The 23604-nt window shown below is 40.2% G+C and overlaps 1 protein-coding gene across 1 annotated transcript in view; it reads left to right on the forward strand.

Annotated features, from left to right (window-relative positions):
* Positions 1-22397, forward strand: part of nectin3a (nectin cell adhesion molecule 3a) — a 55975-nt gene extending 33578 nt beyond the window's left edge. The window contains exons 4-6 of the mRNA XM_062062090.1: positions 4668-4785; positions 7761-7912; positions 17997-22397. Coding sequence (XP_061918074.1) covers positions 4668-4785; positions 7761-7912; positions 17997-18589 — 863 coding nt within the window. The 3' untranslated portion in view covers positions 18590-22397. The remainder of the gene's footprint in view (positions 1-4667; positions 4786-7760; positions 7913-17996) is intronic.
* The last annotated feature ends 1207 nt before the right edge of the window (positions 22398-23604 follow it).

Consider the following 23604-nt stretch of genomic DNA (forward strand, 5'->3'; position numbering starts at 1 on the left):
GGGTCACAGGTGAGCTGTAGCCTATGCCAGCTGACATTGGGCCAGAAGCGCGGTACACACTGGACTGGTCACCTGACAACCACAGGACACATATGGACAACCATTCACACTCGCTTTCAAATATATGGACAGTTTAGAGTCTGAACTGACCGTAAATTGTCTAAATACGTTTTTTTAACATAATTAAAGCTGTCTAAACATGATTTAACACCCATGTAGTCACCTTTACACTCATATCAACAAATACAGTAGCCTTAGGGGCTCCACAATTGATCGACATCAACTCGACATTGAGGCTTTAATTAGTGCCATAACGTAACTGCAAGAGGCGGAGGTTTGTTTTTGATTTACCAGCATGTGAGTGACAGGTATTTTTGCTAATGAACCTCACGCTTCTTCGTCTCTCGCTTGAAACAGGGAGAAAGAGGTCTCTATGTGCATTGTTCTCAGCACCTGAGCGTGTTTATTTAACAGTAAAATTAATTTACCATGAATTGATTTACGTGGACCCCGACTTAAAGAAGTTGAAAAACGTATTCGGGTGTTACCATTTGGTGGTCAATTGTACGGAATATGTACTGTACTGTGCAATCTACTAATAAAAGTTTCAATCAATTCAATCAAAAAAATTGAACGCAGTGAGCCTTCTTTTCAGTCATCTACAATCTTTGTCCCGGTGGGCAGATAGCAAGACCGCTAGCTTTACAATAACAGGAAGAACGGACAGAGAGCCTTGTGACTCACTATTGGGAAGTCCTGCAAAGTAAGTCCCATTGTGGGAATATTTCAGCTTCAAACCAAATAGGCAAAATGAGCCCATCAACACGGACGAACGAGCGAGAATGCCGTGATGACAACCAAAAAATCCTGGATTATTCCTCTCAATCAGAACTAAGCTTTGATGTGCTGAAATCATGGGCGTGTTTTGTTCTGCAAAAACTTGGTCAACTTGACAGTAGCATCGGCGATAGGGGGATTAGCTGTGTTGTTAGCATTCCATGTTGTTAGCATTGCGTGACGTGCGTTGTCATTTCACATTGCTCACAAGGCTCCCCAATGTCATATGGAGCTGTACTACTGATTTTGAAGATGAAGTGCATCCTTGAATCAACAGAGTTCATCTCCACTTAGCATTAGGTGGCACACCAAGTCCCATCGAGTCCTGCTATGTCTCGAGTCGAAGATGAAGTGCGCTAAAAAGTTGTTCTGCCAAAAGTTGTTCTGCCAAAAGTTTGTGAAGTTGATTGGCACGGAAAAGATAGTTAGCAAAGTTAGCCGCCGTATTGTTAGCAGTATTCACCCTTAATCCGGAAACGGAAGTCCTGCTTGCTGACTATCCGTATAAATCGCCACAACATAAAAAAATTAAATAAGACAAATACTGCTCTGTAATACATCCATCCATCCATTTTCTACCGCTTGTCCCGTTCGGGGTTGCGGGGGGTGCTGGAGCCTATTTTAGCTGCATTCGGGCGGAAGGCGGGGTACACCCTGGAGAAGTTGCCACCTCATCACAGGGCCAACACAGATAGACAGACAACATTTACACACTAGGGCCAATTTAGTGTTGCCAATCAACCTATCACCAGGTGCATGTTTTTGGAGGTGGGAGGAAGCCGGAGTACCCGGAGGGAACCCACGCAGTCACGGGGAGAACATGCAAACTCCACACAGAAAGATCCCGAGCGCAGGATCGAACCCAGGACCTTCGTATTGTGAGGCAGACGCACTAACCCCTCTTCCACCGTGCTGCCCTGCTCTGTAATACATGTAGGACATAAATAAAATTTAATTTTTACACCAAATTTAGACCAAAATATGTAGAACATGCTTAAAAGAAAAATAATTATGTGATGTAGTGAAGCCACAATATTTGAGGAGGAATGACTGTTCTTGGAGAAAACCCAAGCACACATGGGAAAACATGAAGAGTACACATACAGAGACTTCAAACCGGATCTCCAGCCTCTGAGGCTGATGTGCTTACAACTAAAGTTGGTCACTGTTCCTTGAGACCTGCACAAATTTAAAATTAAAATTAAAATTATCCACCTAGGTCAGGGGACACCATACCGGCCCCCAGAGTTCAGTTTAAAAGTTGGGAGACAGACATTTTTGCAGCAAATTCCTAAAAACACAAGAGTGCTCCTGTTTTATAGGGGAACTTGGAGAACTAAACAGATCCTTCCATTGACATATATGTGGGCTCTGTACCGAGGATGTCGTTGTGGCTTGTACAGCCCTTTGAGACACTTGTGATTTAGGGCTATATAAATAAACATTGATTGATTGATTGATTGATCCTTCCATTGACATATTAACCTTGCTAGCAAACAAAGAACACTAGGGTCTAAAGTTGTGATTTACACAAGTGAGGCATTCCTCAGGGAACCCCTTTAAATCCTCTCCTTTTTTGGCAGTTACATTTGTTTTAAACTAAGGTGTTAATATATCCTGTTTACTTCAGATGCAGTCAGTAGTCATTTGTTCAACTTCTTTCATTATACTAGTAGTGTTCCTCAAGGTTTGATTGTAGGTCCTCTCTTTTTCATCATTTGGGCTATTCAACTGGTGGCCCGCGAGTTTAGTTAAAAAAATAACTTGTGAGAGACTCCCATTTTTGCAGCGGATTCTTAAAAACATAGAGTGTTGTCATAGAGACAATTTTTGACTAGCTTTTTTGCAGGAGGTTCTTAAAAACAACAGAGTGCTCTTGTAATTCCGACAAAATACATAGAATAGACCAGAATCAAATGTCTACTGTAGAGGACGCTTGTTCTACGGAACTTATAGAATAAGACTAATATTAAAGGCTGGCTTAGCTTTCTGGAAATGTGGCCCACAAAACAATTAAAGTTTAACATACCCTGAGCTAGATGGAGTATCACACAATCGTCTTGAAACTATTATTCCTTAAAATCACACATTCTTTTTTCAAATGTAATGTTTTTAGAACTGTATGAATGCCAGATATTGAACACTTTTATACAAAGAAAGAAGAAAATGTACACTAAAATGTACACCAAATCATATCAAATACATATTATCTAGACCAGTGTGTCTTAATGGTAGGGCCCATTGTTCGGCCGCAGGCGCCCCCTATATGGCCACCGGAAAATCTATTTCCTAGCTGTGGTCCGTATAAGTTGCGGCGGTACTCAGTTGTAATACACTTTTCCACCACTTGTGGCAGTAATGACAATATTAAACAAACAGAAGAAGTCTAGTGCTAAATTCCTAGACAAGTTTCTGAAGCGCGAAGTTTATGACTAAAGTGGTGAAGCTGGATTTTCATTTGCACTTACATTTTATTGACAGTTTATTTAAGAAACATATATATATTATTTATTATTATTTAGTTATTTTAGCACTGTGTAATTGTATGTACATTTATTTTTCATAACTGTATATGAGTCCCTTCTTTTAAAGTATATTTGATTAGTTTTATTTTGTCATCAGCCTGACCTAAGCCTTGATAATAATATGTTTAACTAACACATGGTTTCATATCATTTGACACGGTTTATCCTGTTAAACTGTAAGTAGGTTGGATATAATTATTGAATACGACTAAAATCAAGAGTAAGATCACATTTTCAGTGTTATTATCTGAGTGGGACCCAGGCCCCGAGTGGAAATGTGGCCCCCAAAACAACTACCGGTACGTTTAACATACCTTGGCCTAGATGAAACGTCACACAATCGTCTTGAAACTATTATTCATTAAAAAATCACAAATTATTTTTCCAAATGTTTTTAGGACTGTATGAGTGCCAGATATTGAAGGCTGTTTATAAAGTCTGGATCAAACATTAGCAGCAACACACAGTAGCAGGACTGTGCTAAGGGCCAGTGGGCAGAGAAGCAGGAAAAGCAAAGGTTAAGTTAAAGTTAAAGTACCAATGATTGTCACACACACACTAGGTGTGGTGAAATTTGTCCTCTGCATTTGACCCATCCCCTTGGGGTGGGCAGCCGCGCCCGGGAATCATTTTGGTGATTTAACCCCCAATTCCAACCCTTGATGCTGAGTGCCAAGCAGGGAGGTAATGGGTCCCATTTTTATAGTCTTTGGTATGACTCGGCTGGGATTTGAACTCCAACCTACCGATAATACTGGCGGAATGATGCTTTGCAGCTCAATAAATTGTCTCTGAGGCAGAAGCAAAGGGGTTTTCAACTGCAAAAGAAGCACAATTTCAATGCTGACAGGGGTCAGCGGATAAGACGAGGCGAGGCGTCCTCCTTTTGTTCAGTAATGAGTTCCTCATTTGTTCTCCAGAGAAATCAAAATGAAAAAAAAAATGGATATCTAAGTCAGTGTTTGCCGTGTTTTATTACAGTAGCACGTGCTGGCTTCATTTAGTGCTACCTCCTGTTTCCCTTGTTTTTGTTTTTGCCAGGCAGTAGACTTTATTAGCTGCACAACTTCTTTTTTCAGACCGAAGGTTCACTATTTCTTATTAGCTTCCTTTAACACAATAAAAAAGTAAAATTTTAGTGCTTGCAATATAACATAATGCATACTCTGTTTTGCGGGGTATGGAAACGCCTGTGTCGAATTGAGTATATAGTCCCAAGTGTTAAAATACAATATGCTTTGGTCGGCATAACCCGCCTATTGTTGTAGCTGCTCAAGCAACCTTTTGTTTCGCTCTGTTCCACAGTTGCACCGGTGGTCTCAATAACAGAAGTGGAGAGAAACTGGTATGCCGGGCAAGCAAATGTGAGGTTCATCTGTGACGGCCAGGCCAATCCCCCTGCCCGTCAGTACACGTGGGTCAGGTCAGTATACCACCTCCCAAAATAACATCCTACGTATCAGATTATCTCACACCTCTTAGATTTCAGCAAGCATTTTACTATAGTTTCTTAATAAATAATTAAAACGTGGATGTACTGTATAGCGGCGTCTGCGACCCCTAGTGGACTGCAGAGGTATTGCAGGGGAGTCGTGAAATGTTATGTTGAGTTAAATTTTTTCAAAAATATATTTATTTGTAATCCCCCCTTGCTTGGCACTCAGCATCAAGGGTTGGAATTGGGGGTTAAATCACCAAAAGTGATTCCCGGGCGCGGCCACCGCTGCTGCCCACTGCTCCCCTCACCTCCCAGGGGGTGATCAAGGGGATGGGTCAAATGCAAGGAATAATTTCGCCACACCTAGTGTGTGTGTGATAATCATTGGCACTTTAACTTAACTTAACTGCAGTTTTCGTACAAAATTGAAATGCCTTTAAATATACATTAGTTTATTAATGGTAGTGGAATAGCCACCCTACTCACTGTACCTTGCAGGTTTTAAAATAAAGACATTGAATAAATAATTATATTATTATATTCATGCCGGAATTTAAGATAGTTAGCAATGTGCTCTAGCTGCCTTTTTATTTGAATATCTTAGTATTGCACAATAACAAGTTTAATTTAAAACTAATTTTCAGTTGAGGGGTTCTCAGCCCCATAAATGTTGAAGACCCCTGCTTTAGAGGAGTCAGCTTGTACATTTGTGTACCGGTACAATACACTTGTGCATTGTATACAATATGGAGTTAAAATCCACTGACAATGTGTCAAAGCACAATGATTATTTTTGAAATAGCTGGAATTAATGTTTCCACTCAGTGAACTGCAGCTCCCCTGTGTTGGCAGCACTCATGCAGCCCCAGATCATGGCAATATCACCACAATGCTTAACTGTAGGCAAGACACAATTATCTTGCTACTCAACTGCGTTGCCAGCGATTTGGACAAAAATGGCTGTGTGTGTGCACTTATTTTTTAGTGAAGGCTTTACGCTGACTACTCTAAAGTATATCTTTAGAAGCTGTTTTGTACAAGAGAAAGGAGCAGGTTTTGCTTCTCAATGTCCCAGTGTATGGTGGAATTCATGTCCCCTCAATGAACCAAGGCTCCCTTGTGTCGACAGCACTAATATATCCCCAGATCATGAAAATACCACCACCATGCTTGAGTGTCGGCAAGGCACAATGATCTTTGGACAAGGCACAATGCATGTTGGTATTTCTGTGTCCTGTCAATGAACCTTAGCTCCCCAGTCTCGGCAGCACTCGTGCAGCACCACATCAAGAAAATACACCCACCGCTCGCCACTCAGTTGTATTGTTGGCGCCTTAGACAATAATTGACTGTGTGTTGGCTTATTTGAAGTGGAAGCTGTACACTGACTACTCTAAAGTATATAATGATGATAATGGATTGGATTTATGTAGCGATTTTGTTGACACTCAAAGCACTTTACAGAGAGAACTAAAAGCCTATCATTCATTCTCTCACGCATTCACACATAAGCTACATCTGTAGCCACAGCTGCCCTGAGGTAGACCGACGGAGGCGTGGCTGCCAATTTGCACCAACGGTCCCTCCGACCACCACCAAACATTCATTCCCATTCGTGCACCAGTGTGAGCGGCACTGGGGGCAAGGTGGGTGAAGTGTCTTGCCCAAGGACACAATGGCCCCGACTAGGAAGGCTGAAGCTGTTATTCGAACCAGGAACCCTCAAGTTGCTGGACGGCCGCTCTATCATCTGAGCCACGCCGCCCAAATCTCGAACAAGGAACAGCTTCACCCTTTGCATTTTGGAATTAATGTGTCCTCAATGAACTGCAGCTCCTTAGTGTCTGCAGCACTTGTGCAGCCCCAGACCATGGTTGTAGGCAAAATAATTATCTTGCCTCTCCCTTGTGATGCCAGCTATTTAGACAATAAGTGGCTGTGTGTTGACTTATATTAAGGGAAAGTTGTACACTGACTACTCTAAAGCAGTGATTCTCAAACTATGTTACGCAGGCTCCATCTAGTGGTACGCCAAAGAACCACCTAATTAAACATTAATTCACAGTATTAATGTTCAAACTCTGTTTAATGTTACAGTGTAACCAAAATATTAAATATACTGGTTAAATAAAACCTCTGCCTTGTTTTTAATGAATATTTAGGCCTACTACGACTGGTGTTTTAATGTCATTATGGTGGTACTTGGAGAGCAAAGTGTTTTCTGAGGTGATACTTGGTGAGATTTGAGAACCACTGCTCTATAGTATCTCTCAGAAAGATGTTCATTTAAGCAACAGATTTGCCATTTACATTTTGAAATTAATGTGTTCCCATTGAACCGTAGCTCCTCGTTGTCGGCAGCACTCTTGCAGCCCCAGACCATGGCTCTAGGCATAACAGCTACCTTGCTACTCACTTGTGTTGCTAGCTATTTAGAAAATAATTGGCTGTGTGTTGACTTATTCGAATTGAAAGCTGTACACTGACTACTCTAAAGTAAATCTAAGAAAGCAGCATGTAAAAAAGGCAGAGAAATGCTGTCTTTTAAAGATAAATACCAAAAGAGCTACAGTCGGGAGCCAAATAAAGTGACCCTGACAGCCCAACTTGACACTGGATCTGTTGAATCAGGAAAACTCTTGACGAGTGACGGCTATAAATAAAAGATTCCAAATGGTTCCTGCATCAGTGTAACTCCGGCCCAGTGGCACTTTGTTGTCCTCTGATATGAAAACAAGGCTCATGGCGACCTGACAGTAGACGCAGAGTCTTGCCCGGTGAAACCTTATGCCCCACAGTTTTGACTTTAAAGAGTCTTTAAAATTGTTACTATATCAAATATATTTCCAGACTTTTGTAACTTTTTGTCTATGAAGTGCATGTAGTCTAACAGCGTGTGCGCTTAGACTCGTGCTTCTTTATGGAAATTAAAGGTTTCCCGTCGTTTCGTTTGTGCACAGGTTGGATGGGTCCATGCCTGACGGCGTTGAGATTGTAAACAACGTGTTCACGTTCATACGGCCGCTGCAGCTCAACGACTCCGGGGTGTATCGATGCGAAGTGACCAATGACGTCGGCCTCCGCAGCAAGGACGTGTCCCTGTGGGTGCAAGGTAATGTCCACCAACATTAAGGTCCAGGTCCACTTTGGCTCAGTCCCGACCAGCCCTGGCAGATGAAGGGTATCACTAGCAGAGTTTCCCAGCGTTGTGGTTCTGGAACCATAGTATTTGTTTGATATAGAAAATATCCCATGCAGCTCGGGTTTCACAGTCGTAATGAATCGCAATGACAGATTTGCAGGGCAGAAGAGTTATGTGCCGTGTATATAAGCCGTGAAATGTTCCTGCGTAACCCTCACAGCGGTCGTGCGTGCGCAAATGTCAGTGCCATCGAGTGAAGGCCAAAGAGTGGACTTTTCTGCATCATCCAAATAGATTTTCCTGATTGTGCTTGTATAAACGTTGGGGATAAATCCTTGTCTGCAGACACTTACGACATTCACATCTGCTTCCTGTGCCGGCCCTGCGTCGCCGCTTCAGCTCACTGCTGCAAAGTCAGGGGTGTGGATCCTGAGAATGCCGCGTCACCGCCTTTTTTTATTTTCATTCCTCCTTCGCTCCTTTGTAATCCTTCTCCAAACAAAGCGACCGCTGCTTTGGGTTCCCCACCGGGACGCACCGATCACTCGTTGTTTCTCACCGCCGAGTGGAAAGACTTGGACAAGCCCCAAAAAAGCTGTCATGCTCCATCTGTTTACAGGCCCGAGCCGCAGTCCTCGCGTCCAAACGAAAGCACAGCTGACAGACATCCCGTCCAGGAAAGACTTGGCCAATTATCTTGCCTCTCTTGTCAAATATTAAGACTCCGGCTTGCAGCCCCCGTCTCCTTCTCTCACCCCGGTGGAGATAGCCATGCTCCAGCGCAGCAGCCATAGTTCCTCCTGCTAGCCCCCTCCCCCTATTGCTGTTTGGCATTCCGGCCGCCTGTAAAGCCTTGTGGTTTTGGGCCTTTTACTCTCTCAGATGATCAGCTAGGTGTTTGCAGATGCTCTTAACCTACGTGAGGTTAACCCCCGCCCGTCCCTCCAGGGTGCAATCGATAGCGACCGACAAAGAAGGTTAATACCAGGATACCGGTTCTTTGACTTGTCGTTGCATAATTGCAACTCGTAAGACTGCACGTTGTTTTGAAATGCAAATCTTTTTGTGTTTTGGGCCACTAAAGGCAGACTTTTTGCCAAGTTTTCTGAACAGCAGCCTACGTTTATGACGTGCAGTACATTGGTATTTTCCAATTGGTGCCTTTCCCGTGCCTCGTTAATTGAAGGGTTGCATCAGGAAGAGCATCCCGTGTAAAAACTGAGCCAAACAAATCACATTATTGGCAAAACTGACTCACGGTGGCTGCCCCGCATGAGAGTTGCGGATTTTTTTCCCGATCAACACATTTTTAAAAAGCTTTTCTTGTTAAATGTAGATAGTTTTAAAACAGATGAGGTATTACATTTGTGGTATCGAATGCTACATAAGATAAAGTGACTCGTGCACAATTAGGGATGTTTATGAAAAGTTTATATCACAGTTAACATGACCAAAATTAACACGGTTATTATTGTGTTATCGTTGAATGTGCTCAAAAAGTACTTATACGCACACTGAAATATTTAGACCAATGTTTTTTTTTTAATTACTGAGATAAATAGACACAATTTTGCATGTTGTGTGTGTCTTATGCTTCACTGATAGTTAGTATTCTATCCTTTTAATGGCTAAGCTTTAATTTTTTAAATACTAGCTTGTATTGTAGCACATTAACATGTATTTAAAGGCCTACTGAAATGTTTTTTTTTTATTTAAACGGGTATAGCAGATCCATTCTATGTGTCATACTTGATCATTTCGCGATATTGCCATATTTTTGCTGAAAGGATTTAGTAGAGAACATCGACGATAAAGTTTGCAACTTTTGGTTGCTGATAAAAAAAAGCCTTGCCTGTACCGGAAGTAGCGTGACGTCGCAGGTTAAAGGGCTCCTCACATTTCCCCATTGTTTACACCAGCAGCGAGAGCGATTCGGACCGAGAAAGCGACGATTACCCCATTAATTTGAGCCAGGATGAAAGATTCGTAGATGAGGAACGTGAGAGTGAAGGACTAGAGTGCAGTGCAGGACACATCTTTTTTCGCTCTGACTGTAACTTAGGTACAAGCTGGCTCATTGGATTCCACACTCTCTCCTTTTTCTATTGTGGATCACGGATTGGTATTTTAAACCACCTCGGATACTATATCCTCTTGAAAATGAGAGTCTAGAACGCAAAATGGACATTCACAGTGACTTTTATCTCCACGACAATACATCGGCGGAGCACTTTAGCTACGGAGCTAACGTGATAGCATCGGGCTTAACTGCAGATAGAAACAAAAGAAATAAACCCCTGACTGGAAGGATAGACAGAAAATCAACAATACTATTAAACCATGGACCTGTAACTACACGGTTAATGCTTTCCAGCCTGGCGAAGCTTAACAATGCTGTTGCCAACAACGCCATTGAAGCTAACTTAGCAACGGGACCTCACAGAGCCATGCTAAAAACATTAGCTATCCACCTACGCCAGCCAGCCCTCATCTGCTCATCAACACCCGTGCTCACCTGCGTTCCAGCGATCGACGGAGCGACGAAGGATTTCACCCGATCATAGATGCGGTCGGCGGCTAGCGTCGGATAGCGCGTCTGCTATCCAAGTCAAAGTCCTCCTGGTTGTGTTGCTGCAGCCAGCCGCTAATACACCGATCCCACCTAAAGCTTTCTTCTTTGCAGTCTTCATTGTTCATTAAACAAATTGCAAAAGATTCACCAACACAGATGTCCAGAATACTCTGGAATTTTGCGATTAAAACCGAGCTTTTTGTATTGGATACAATGTGTCTGAATACTTTAGTTTCAACGATTGACGTCACGCGCATACGTCATCCTACATAGACGTTTTCAACCGGAAGTTTAGCTGGAAATTTAAAATTGCACTTTATAAGTTAACCTGGCCGTATTGGCATGTGTTGCAATGTTAAGATTTCATCATTGATATATAAACTATCCGACTGCGTGGTTGGTGGTAGTGGGTTTCAGTAGGCCTTTAAATGAAAAGGGCGTAGCAAATAAAATCTGTTATTATTGTTTATTATTTCTGGCAGGCATCCTACTCTGTTCAGCGGTCCTTGAACACACCGTAAAAACACCTGTTCTAAGTAAGCACAGCTTGTAGGTTTGTTGTGCACAATTGAATAGTTTAGTTGCTCAGACATCAACATGGGTTTAAATACTAACTGTCGGGAGTTTTGCAGTGATTATCATTTGTACCGTTTATCGTTACATCCTTATGCACAATGACTAAACAAAAGCAAAGAAAACTACAGTAATGTTGCTATCATTTGTGTTTTGCACTCAAAGCCTTCCTGCAGTAAATATAAAGACTTACTTACCTGAGTTTGTAAAAAATTTACAAAAAAAGAAAGAAAATCAATCTAATCATTTTAGTGCTAGTTGTAAACTGATACTAAACTAGGTATCGATAGTATCGATATCTGGATCAATCACCCCTACTTTTCATTGAAGCTTTAGCGGTTAGCTTTTTGTGTCATTCTTTTTTCTCTAGTTGTCTAATGATAATGATACTTATTTACCGCCATAGTGGTGAGTATTAGTATCTTAGAAGTATTACGGTATCTTCGGCACTGTGTATAAAGGACTCTTTTGAGCCTGTTTTGCAAGAACACACTCCTGGTATTCACACACGCACCTCCTGCATGTGTGTGTAACACGGAATATGGAAATGTAATCGTGTCTCACTGAGCGTGCAACACTTTTGAACGTGTGTACAATCCTTAGCCGTGTGAACCCTGACACAGCTGCGGTTAAAGCTCAGTCAAAAAGGGCAAATATCGGCCCCAAAAGCGGGATTAGATCATCGAACATCTCAAATTCAAATGTTCATGAATAAAAAATGCCTTGATTTACTTGTGTGCCTTTACTTAAGTAGTAGGAATTTCTACAAACTGTGGTACATGTACCACTAGTGGTACGCCAAAGAATCACTTGATTAAAGTAGTTTTTTATTTTCCTTGACTGCACTTAAATGTAGAATATATTTATATTATTTATATATTATATATTATATATATATTATATTATATTATTTATAATTATTATTGTCTATTGTGAGCGAACTGTGGTGCTGAATTTCCCCCAGGGATCAATAAACTTACATACTTTCTATTCTCAGTGTTTCCCACACATTCATTTATTTGTGGTGGCCCGCCACGAAAGAATTACGTGCGCCACAAATAAAAAATTATTTTTAATTTTTTTTTTAATTTGTTTTTTATTTATTTATTTTTTTTGTCCTGTCCAGCTTCTCAGGCAAATCATATAGTTGATGTAGATGCCCATATAGGCTGTTCAGATTTACTTTACAAAAGAGAAGTGTAGGATACTTCTCTTGTTGCCTTATTTGTATTTGACCACTACTGTTTTCTGTTTATTTGTTACTGACTGAGCTCTGGATGAGGATGAGGTCAGGGGGCGCCTCGATCCTGCAGCTCAGTGTAATGTTCTTGCCCAGCACAGCGTCCGTTTTGTCAGGGACCACCACCAGGTTACTGGACAAACCTGCAGAGAAATTAACAGAGATTAGATTTGATTATTTTTTTTTGTGAACAGGTTACAGTTCAATAGATTAAATGGTCCTTTATTAGGTCTGCACACAATTGCCATTTAATTAATACTAATTCGCTAATCTAATCTCAGTGTTTCCCACACATTCATTTATTTGTGGCGGCCCGCCACGAAAGAATTACGTCTGCCTCAAATAAAATAAAATAATAAATTAAAACATTTTTTTTTTTTGTCCTGTCCAGCTTTTCAGGCAAATCATATAGTTGATGTAGATGCCCATATAGGCTGTTCAGATTTACTTTACAAAAGAGAAGTGTAGGATACTTCTCTTGTTGCCTTATTTGTATTTGACCACTACTGTTTTCTGTTTATTTGTCACTGACTGTGGGAGGACACCTCTGCCTCTCTTTCACTTTATGTTGCTGGTAAATAATATGGTTGTAGTAGTAGGCCAAAGTTAAATTATTTAGTATGCACTAATTAAAGGGGCAGAGCTTTAAGAGACATTTTAGCTTTTATATTTTATAAGATATATTTTTTGTAAGAACCACAATTAATAAATATATTTCAGTGAATAACTTATTGTTCAAGTCTATATATAAATATGTACATAAAGTGTTGTAATTATATTGTAAAATGGATGGATGGATGGACGTTTAAAACAAAACTGTTATTATTAATTAGTAAGTATACATTTTTTGAGCCTTTTTAGAGAAAATCATATCATTTTAGTAAAAATTATGCAAATTACTCGATGATGTCACAGTGACCACGCCCATAGCCACGTCCCCACCGCCACAGGTATCTTGGCAGTTTATGGGAAACACTGATTCTATTCTAAACACAGTGTTACTGTTCAAACTGTGTGTAATTTTAAAGTGTCTCACCCTAACCTTGTTGAATATAATTGTTAAATTACACCTCTGCCTTGTTGTTAATAAATACTTAGGCCTACAACACTACTGTATTTTAATGTTGGTCATTATGGTGATACCTGGAGAGCCAAGTGTTTTCTGAAATGGTACTTGGTGAAAAAAAGTTTGAGAATCACTGTTCTGCATAATTGGAAGATACAAGAAATAAACACTGCGGAACTTAAGAAGGTGGCCGTAGAAGCTTTTTTGGTGACTGATAAGGAGCAGAAGATGGAGAATGCATACAGCACAGCACCATGCTCGTGATGTATTGCTGCAGTGAAGGAGTGGCGGTATCAGGCTCCTACTAGCCCCACAGGCTGGAGGTCAAAAATGGAGACGGGCCTTTTGACCTTCTGTTGTATGCCGCCCATTTCTCTCACTCTGGCTGCTATCACAAATGCCGCCCTATCCCCCGCACGCCCCAGATCATATGCAGGGACCTCACATCCATCACAGCGTCTCATCTTCTCGCCTGATGACCCTGCAGGAGGCTTCGGGAGGGCGGACGGGGGAGGGGGAGCTAATAGCGTTCAGTCCGACTCTACCTCCTCGTCTACTTTTATGTCTCTCGTGCTCCAACGTAGAGCGTGTTTTATGTTCATTTCCTCCTTTTTTTTTTGCTCTGCAGTGCAACTTTTAACAGATTATCTTCTCCTGCGAAACGTAGAGAGTCTGTGGAAATGAATCTCAAGAAATGTTGTCAGTTGTTACAGAACATAAAGTGCAGCTCGTAACGTTTTTATGATCATCCAGTTGCGTTTATTAAAGGGACCCTATTATGCAAAAAACAACTTTGCGTACCTGATGGTACCTCGTTATGTGTATTTGGGATCTGCATAAGTCCTGAAAATGCGCAATCAAACTGTGGAGGAATTGCAGAGATATGTATTAAACAATCTTGCCTTCCTTTTTACTTCCTCCAGACGGTTCGTTTGGAATTTGTCACTCCTGTGACGTTTTTCAGACCTATGACGTCTGCGGATATGTCTATATGTGGTAAAGGCTTACCAAAAGGTATTTGCGGGAGTTCAGTTCATTTGTAGTCCAAATGACAAAATGCCCATGGTACGACACGGAGACCAAAATTGCTATGTTGTTGTTTGTTTTAACATGCAGAAGTCACGACACAAACTGTCAGCCTCATCTGAAGTAAAAAAAAAAAAAAAAGTGCCCTACTTTAAACTTGTTCTTTTTTTTAAACATTTGATTATTGATTTTCATCCACATATAATTGACATGAGTTGTCTAACATACATCAAATGCTGTTTTCCCCCAACAAGTAAAATAAAATAATAATAATAATAATAAAGTAAGAAACCACAGACAGATGTCAACATAAAACCACAAACAGCTGCATTCCTCAATATCCTTAGAGAGATATAGCAATCCACAAGCCCACAAAAGGCTCATCAACCACCCACATTTCAATTGTGTTTCAATCAGGGTTAATTTGGAGATCAGTCTCTCCTACATATATTATATATTATATATAACACTATTATGTTAGATCCACTATGGACTGGACTCTCACAATATTATGCTAGATCCACACTTTTATGAGTCGTGGCAATGCAGCTTCAACTCGGAAAAGTCTCTCTTCTTGTGTGCAATGCACTTCAAAGAGTCCTTCTTCAGAAACCTGCACCAGTATAAAGATGGATTTTCCAATAAAGTACTTTTAAAGGGCAACTGACTTTTTTAGGCTTTTTTTTCTTATCGTTCACAATCATGAATTTTTTTCCTAATGCATTTTAACTCGTAAATAAACATAAATAAAAGTCATCTTACAGCGGAGCATATTGAAGGTCCTCTATTCCATCCATAAAACCAATAAATACCCATCCAAAAAGCGCCAACTATACTCCATATACATTTTCTGACTTGAATATTAACCAAGTATTATTGACATTGTTATTCTAAGCGCTAACACAGACAAACTATTTTTAGCGGCGCCGTGATCACTAGCTTGTGTGCCAATGTTGACATCATCGACTAATCAGCTGCTTCGTCGTTTCTTTGATCGTCAAACTTTACTGTAGATCAAAAGTCATGTCTCTCACCTGGATAGTAGAAGAATGAGGACGTATTCCGACAAATTAGTACACTTTGACAGCCAATTTAGACCCGGAAATGGCGACAACGACACATAAAGACGCTTGGTTCCACCCACCTTTTCTTTTGCGAGGATTATGAGTCATTCTTTATCTAAATTGGATTTTATGAACATCCTAGCAGTCGGCATCCTAATGACAGCAGACCTTGTACAGTAAGTGATGTTTTATTATGTTTGTTCGCTCTTATGAAGTCTGCAGTGAGTAATAATCAGTTATGTTGTTAAAAAAAAAGCTAACATTGATATGCAATTTTTAATTTAATGCGCCGCATGTGCTTAAAATGAGCAAAATACATAAATATGAAATGTTAATATTAATGCACCCATTACATTAGATCAGGGATGTCCAAAGTGCGGCCCGGGGGCCATTTGCGGCCCGCAGGTCATTTTTTAAAGGCCCCACGGCACATTTTAAAAATACGATTGAAAAAAATAAAAAACATTAAAAGCGGTATTTAAAGAGCAAACAGGTGAAATGTAACAAGAAAATGTAGCAATGTTTACTCTAATCACACAAAGCTGCCATGTAGGCTGTTTCTTTCTTTAAAAAATAATAATGAATCAAAATCAATGTCATTATGAATTATTGACCTATTCAAGGCTCCAATTACATTACATTAAATATTTTGACATATCTTTTGGGGAAAATGTTGTATATTTTGTGTTTGCCATGTAAAAAAACGAGCTGTTTTTTTTTAAAGAAGGGCCTAAAACGAACAAACAAAAAACATAAACAACAATAAAACTTATAATTGACAGATATATCTGAAGTTGATCTTGAGATTATTGTGTTAAAAGTAAACAGTAAAAAAAATAATTATAATTTATTTTTTAACACTTTAATGAGTAGGACCCTTTTGGATCCCCTACAATTTTAGTGTGATTAGTTTTTAAGTGTCATTGCTCAAAAAATAGTAATGAATTAAAATCAATGGTGTTATGAGTTAATGACCTTTTTAAGGCTCCAATTATTATATAATCTCAAATATCCCACTTAAAAATTTTATTGGGTGAAAATGTTGCATATTTTGTGTTTTTTTCATTTAAAAAAGGGTTTTCTTTGACAAAAAGAGCATACAATTAAATCTTTAAAAAATGTTATATTGACATATAGACCTAATGTTGATCTAGAGATTTAAAAACTTGAATAATAACACAAATAATAATATTGAATAATGACACATTTTTTATATTTTTTGGACCAAAATCCTTTGGGGTCTTCGGGATCAAGCCTGAGTGGAAGCCTAAATGTCCATATATTGTATTGGTTTTTAAAAGAAAAAATATCAAAATGGCCCCTGCTAGCTTTGATTTTTCAATGTGCGGCCCTCAGTGGAAAAAGTTTGGACATCCCTGCATTAGATATATACTTACATCATGTATATAAAACCTGAATGGAGGTTTTTGGAGGTTTTTTTAAGAGCTTTATAGGCAAAATAGAGCGGTCCCAAAAAGGCTTCATTGTAAGCGGACTTTTGATTGCATTAATTTGATAGTTAAAATGCATTCAAAAATACATCCATCATCATGTCTTTTATTATGATTGTGAACGATAGGCAAAATTCCAAAAATAGTGCAGTTCCCCTTTTAATGGCGGGCTTGGTGACGACTATCTATGGCAATGGAGGAGACAATGAACAGTAAGTAACAACAGTAATGTGTTAAACATACTTTTGCAATGTTAGCTCGATTTGTTGTGTAGCTACCTTAGCCTTCTAATGTAAGACAATAGCGTCACCGTCCTCCGGCAAAATAATGAATGATTTTCCTAAAAAGATTGTTTTAATTTGATCAGTGCCTATTGTGTTTGGCAATGAATGAGTAAGTTACATAATCCGTTATTACGTTCTCAATGGCTCACGTAGCGCAGTTGATAGCCTGTTATTTGCAACTCGAAGCAGCCGAGCAGCAGAGTTATTTCGATTATATAGAATAGAAAAGCCTTTTATTGTCAAAATACACACGTACATGTCCAGGATTTAGCATTAGAAAGTTAGACTCGGTAGAAGTTTAACCTTAATCAGCGTATAGTTCCAGGCCTGTACATCAGCGAGGCTGCGTTCCTCGCTCTCGTCCGCCCGCATCGCCTCCTCCCGTGTTGCTGACAACAAACCACGGTGAGCCGCTGGTTTCGCTACCTCATCTGGGATGTTGTGTTGTGGTGAAAGTCACTCAAAACAGATGGCTGCTGGCGTTCATCAATGTCCAAAGTGCACAACAAAAGCAAGTAATCTAATTAAACAATTTTAAAAAATATTTCTGCCAGGTGGGAGCGAATGCTTACTGAGTGTAAGGGGGCGTGTTGTGGAGAGGTTCATTTGCATTTAACAAAGGGAGCAAAAAAGGGACTTGAAAATAGGTCTGTAAAACAAACATTTTTCACCAAAGAAGCATTATTACATGTTATGTAGACCTCAAGGAGGTTTTTAAATGTCGAAAAAAATCATGATATGACCCCTTTAATCCTTTCATCGCTTGTACCCACTGCAGAGCCCCCATCCACCACGCCCAGCCCCATCACCACCACGACGCCACACCTCATCTTCGGACTCGGCACCGGGTTCAACTCCTCGACCCTGGCCTCTTTGCCGGACAGCACCCTGGGCACTATCATTGGCGGGGCCGTGGGCGGCCTGCTCGTCCTGGTCCTGGTCCTGATCCTGGCCGCAGCCTGCTTCATGCGCCAGCGCCGCACCTTCCGGGGCGACTACTACACCAAGCAGTACCTGGGACCCTCGGACATGCAGAAGGAGTCTCAGCTGGACGTGCTTCAGCCGCACGAGCTGCAGGAAGTGTACGGCGACAAGGCCAGCAAAGGCAGCCAGGATCTGAAACCCAAACTGGGTGGGGACATCATTTACCCCGACTACGTCCCGCAGAGCAAGGATAGGAACGACTGGGCCGAACGGGAGGGGGACTACTACCCCGATCACTACCACGGCCAGAACATGCACCCCTGCGGGCCTCCGGTAGCGAACGGCTCGCCATACATCCCGGAGGACTGCTACAACAATTGCACAGACGGCGACTACGTCTCCCACTTGGACGGATCCGTCATCTCGCGGCGGGAGTGGTACGTCTGAGGACGTGATCAAGAGACAGAAGGACTGGAAACCACTTCCCTTTAAGGACGCCTTTGCTGCAGACAAGCCAGGACGCCTCCACGATTTGATCTGTACGGGCTTATGGCGCAGGAGACGGCGCCTCGTGTTTGTGCACCTGTCTTTAAGCGCAGCACGGGAGGTCAGGTGTGGAGACCCCTCGTTTGTGACGCGTTTAAACCTCTTAAGCGGCTGGAAAGCTGCATTTCAAAGAGACCCTCCTCATGCGTGTTAAAGGGAAAGTCAGGAAAAAGGGAGCGCGAGAGGACTTCCTTCCACTTCAGTATTACTTTAGTTTCAACTACTGAGAAGCGGCCGCGATAACCAGATCAAGGTTATTTTGGCGTCTGGAGCACCGAGTTATCATCATCGCGTTTTGGTTGTCTTATCCCTACTTTTAATTCGGCATCAAAGTGACGCCTTGCAGATGTGAGGCTCACAGCTGTCATCATTTGGGGCTTCTGCGGCGACGCACAGCGCCGCCATTTTCAGCGTCGGCGGATAAGGAAAATAACACCGCGCAGAAGGAGGGGGAAGCGTCGGAAACATTGTAGCCCGCTGACATCACCGCCGATCACAGAACAGTTTGGCTGCTCCCTGGAAATGTGATCCGCGGCTGCAAACAAAATGACGTGAAAAAGCGTCTCAAGTCGAGAGTGCGCGCCTCCCAAAAGGACGTGTATATTTTCTCTCTTCACACCGACAACAAACCCGCTGACATCATTCTGATCTCACAGCCCGCTGCTTGATTTGACCTTTTTTCCACCGCTCTTCCTTAGGATTTGAAACCACTCCACTTAGGGGGGCTCAGACACAAGGAGCACGTGTTGAAGTGCGTCCCGGACGAGGCGTCTCCTGCCTCCTTGGGGTTTTTTTTTTTGGGTTTTTTTGCAGCTTGTGGGTGCTTCCCGTCCCCGCCCTCGCATGCCGCCCCACCCCGCCCCGCCTGAGTATAAACCAGCTTTAATGTCAGTTGGCCTCAATGGCCGCACACACACATCTGCACACACGCAGCCCACATACGAGGAGCGGCCCTCGCCTCAAGGAACCTTAATTTAGCCTCTCGCACTCAATGATTTGCAGCACGTGTTCCCCGCTCGTCGGCTGAATCGTCGAACCCAAAACATTGTGAGCTGAACTAAGTGATGAATGTCGGAGGGTTTTTAAACCTTACTTTTAGTTTAAGTTATTGTTACCCATTATGTGTACATAATGCTGACAGGTTAGCTTAGCATTAGCCTTTACCGTGTACGTTCCACCACAGATTAAATAGCCGGTGCCTTAGCTCAGTGGTCCCCAACCCCCGGTACCTGTCCGTGGACCGATTGGTACCGGGCCGCACAAGAAATTAAAAAATTAAAAAATTTTTTTTTTTTTTTTTTTTTTAATTTTTTAAATAAATCAACATAAAAAACCCAATACATACATTATATATCAATATACATCAATACAGTATAATTTTCAAGCGTTGACCGGTCCGCAGCTACAAAAAGGTTGGGGACCACTGCCTTAGATGGTCTTCCTCGAGGCGTCTTCCATCTTAATATTTAAGGTTTCAAATGGTTCAATCAGACAAAAGGTTGATTGTTACGCCTTATACGCTTTTTAATCGGACGCATGTAACTAGTTAAGTTACCAAGCGAGCCAGAATCATAGAAAATATTGTCCTGTAAATAAGCTGGCATTTGTTTTTGTGCATTGATGTGGGAAAATAATTGCTTTTTTTGTTTTGTATGACTTTTGTGATGTGATATACAACAGTGGTACCTCGGTTTTTGTTAGTCATCCTTTCAAAAATGTCCGTCAAAATCGAATCGTACGAAAATCGAGGACATTTTTGCCGTTAGAAATCATGTCAATTCAATTGATCCAAATGTTAATAAAGGAGTCCAGGATAACTGATTTCAGACACTATGTCTTTCATTCAATAATAATGAATACATTCAGGATAAATGATATCAGACAGTGTGGCTTTCATTCAATAATAATACATTTTTCATTACATATTAAGAAATGATCATGTCATCATAAATAATATCAGACACTGGTTTTCATTCAAAAATAATGAATAAATTCAGGATAAATGTATTTAGACACTGTGGTTTTCATTCAATAATAATGAATACATTCAGGATAAATGATATTAGACACTGGCTTTCATTCAATAATAATGAGTACATTCAGGATAAATGATATCAGACAGTGTGGCTTTCATTAAATTTTAATGAATACAATTTAGGATAAATTATATCAGACTGGGGTTTTCATACAATAATAAATAAATTAGGACAGGGTAAATAATAACGGACTCTGATTTTTCATCAAATATGATAAAATGATAATTTCAGGATAAATGATACCACACACTGAGGTTTTCATTCATCTATCCATCCATTTTCTACCGCTTGTCTTTTTCAGAGTCACTTCAAATTAAGTCAGGGTAAATTATATCCGACTCTGGTTTTTTATTAAATACTGTGAAATGATCATTTCTGGATAAATGATTTCAGACACTGTGGTTTTCATGCAATAATACCTAAATTGATTAAGGGTAAATTATATCCGACTTTGGTTTTTAATTAAATATTATTAAATGGATGATTTCAGGATAAGTAATATCAAACACTGTGGTTTGCATTTGATTGTATCTAAATTAAGTCAGGGTAAATATTATCCAAAACTGTTTTTTCATGAAATATTATTAAATGAGGATAAAATATATTAGTTGCTGTGGTTTTCATTCAATAATTCCAAAGTTTATTCAGAAACTGCATCGTACGAATATCCAAGAAAATTTTCCTGTAAGATGTTCAGTAAATTTAATTTAACAAATTATAATACGTTGAGGATAAATGATATCAGACAATGTGGTTTTCATTCAATAACAACTCAATTAAGTCAGGGTAAGGATATATAATTAATTTCGGATGAATGACACCAGGTACTAATTTTCATTAAATAATAAGGGTGAATTCAGAATCAGTGATATCAGACATTTTTTTTAATAATCATAAATGAATTCTGTACAAATTATATGAGACACTGTGGTTTTTCATGAAGTAGTAATGAATAATTCAGGTTAAATAATATCAGATTCAATATTAATACATGAGTTCAGGATAGATTATATCAGACAGTCTTTCATTTATTACTAATAAATCTATTCAGGATGACTGTAATTTTCATTTAATAAGAACTTAATTAATTCCAAAAACAAATCATTTCAATCAATCCATTCAGCATTTTAACACAACACATATAATGGAGAATAATCATATAATATGTTATACTATAATGATAATATATTAAATGAATATTTAACATCACTTACCTTTAATCAGGACTTTTGTTGGCAAAGACGGCGATGAGCAAAGTGGGAGGAAACCATGGGAAGGGGCGGAGCCACACAAACACCACCCTGTACTTTCCCACCCCAGTTATTTCTAGAATCGAACAATGTTTCTCACCTTCTTCATCAAAGGGCTGGCACTCACAACTTTCTCGATTATTTTGCAGTCATGCTCAATAAAAAAAGTACAGAGATCAGCTGAGTCTTACCTTGGCCAGGGATTTTTTTTTTTCCAATTTGAGAAAACACGACTCGTTTGTAACCCACAATGTTTGGCCGTACGAAAACCGGGACAAACTTTTGGCAAATAAGAACCGAGGTACCACGGTGTTAGTTGACCGTGTTTGACGAATATGGAGCATTTAGCGTTGTTCTCGACCAATGACATTTTTGTACAGGATGATGGTGGTCTCACAGGAAGCGGAGACGAACGTGTGTCAGTTGTTGTTGTGTTTGCAATAAAGTAAAACCACATTATTGCACCCGTGCGTGTCTTCAGCCTGTCCTTCCAGACACGAAGCCTCACTTTGGACATTTGAAGAGTCCACTTAAGAGGTCGAACTTAAAGGACTTAGCATCCTTTTTTTTTTTTGTCCATTCATGCACACAATGTTGACTTTAGTGACAAGTCATTAGCGCATGCCACTCATCATTTCACTCCAGCTTGTTTTTAAAAGAATTTAGGAGGATTTTCTACCAAAAAAACAACTAAACTAGTCATAGTTTGCGGTTCACTTGAGCGAGCCTGCTTTAAAAAACTGCTTTGAAAATATGATATTCCTTAATAACCCCCCTTAAATCCACTTTGAAATAGCTACATTTACTCAAATGCAGCTTTGTGGTTTGGTTTTTGTGACCAGTTCTTGCTCTCAAAGCTAATGCAGGTGCAGTGACGCTCATGCTGCTTTAAAAACCTATTATTTCAGCATAAAATTGTCTTTTTTTTTCCCTACAATTTGTTAGAAAACGTGTGAATCGGCCATTGTAGTCCTGCTTCTTTAGTATATTTTTTTTAAAAACTAAATATCCTTGAAACTATGTTTTTGTGTAGCTCCTGTTTTTGTTTGATATTCTATCATGTTTTTATTGAATTGTATGCGTTCACCTGCTTCTGTATGTTTGTTAGCAGCAATATGCTAAAAAGACATGCTAAGAAGCGCCATTATCAACTTTTTAAATATCCTCCTGAGAACCGGCGTCCTCTGCAGTGGACAGTTATGTTTTGCATGACACATGGCTGTAGAACTGGTTTTCATTGAGGGCCAACATGGCAGCCCAGCAGGCACAAGACGTTGAGAACTTGTTGAATTAGGTCCTGATGTTGAACAACTCAAACATAACGTTGAAACAACATGCTTTTTGACGACATTTAATCAATGTTGGGTTCTGACGTTGATTTGACCATTGAATTTTTGGTCATTTCCCGACCAAAATTCTACAACACAAATACAGCGTTGAAACAACATGCTTTTTGACGTTGTTAATTCAATGTCAGGTTGTGACGTTGGACCATTGAATTTTGATCATTTCCCAACCTTTTGATTGATTGATTGATTGAGACTTTTATTAGTAGGTTGCACAGTGAAGTACATATTCCGTACAATTGACCACTAAATGGTAACACCCGAATAAGTTTTTCAACTTGTTT

This window comes from Entelurus aequoreus, linkage group LG10, assembly GCF_033978785.1.
Source record: "Entelurus aequoreus isolate RoL-2023_Sb linkage group LG10, RoL_Eaeq_v1.1, whole genome shotgun sequence".
In the NCBI taxonomy this organism is placed as follows: domain Eukaryota; kingdom Metazoa; phylum Chordata; class Actinopteri; order Syngnathiformes; family Syngnathidae; genus Entelurus; species Entelurus aequoreus.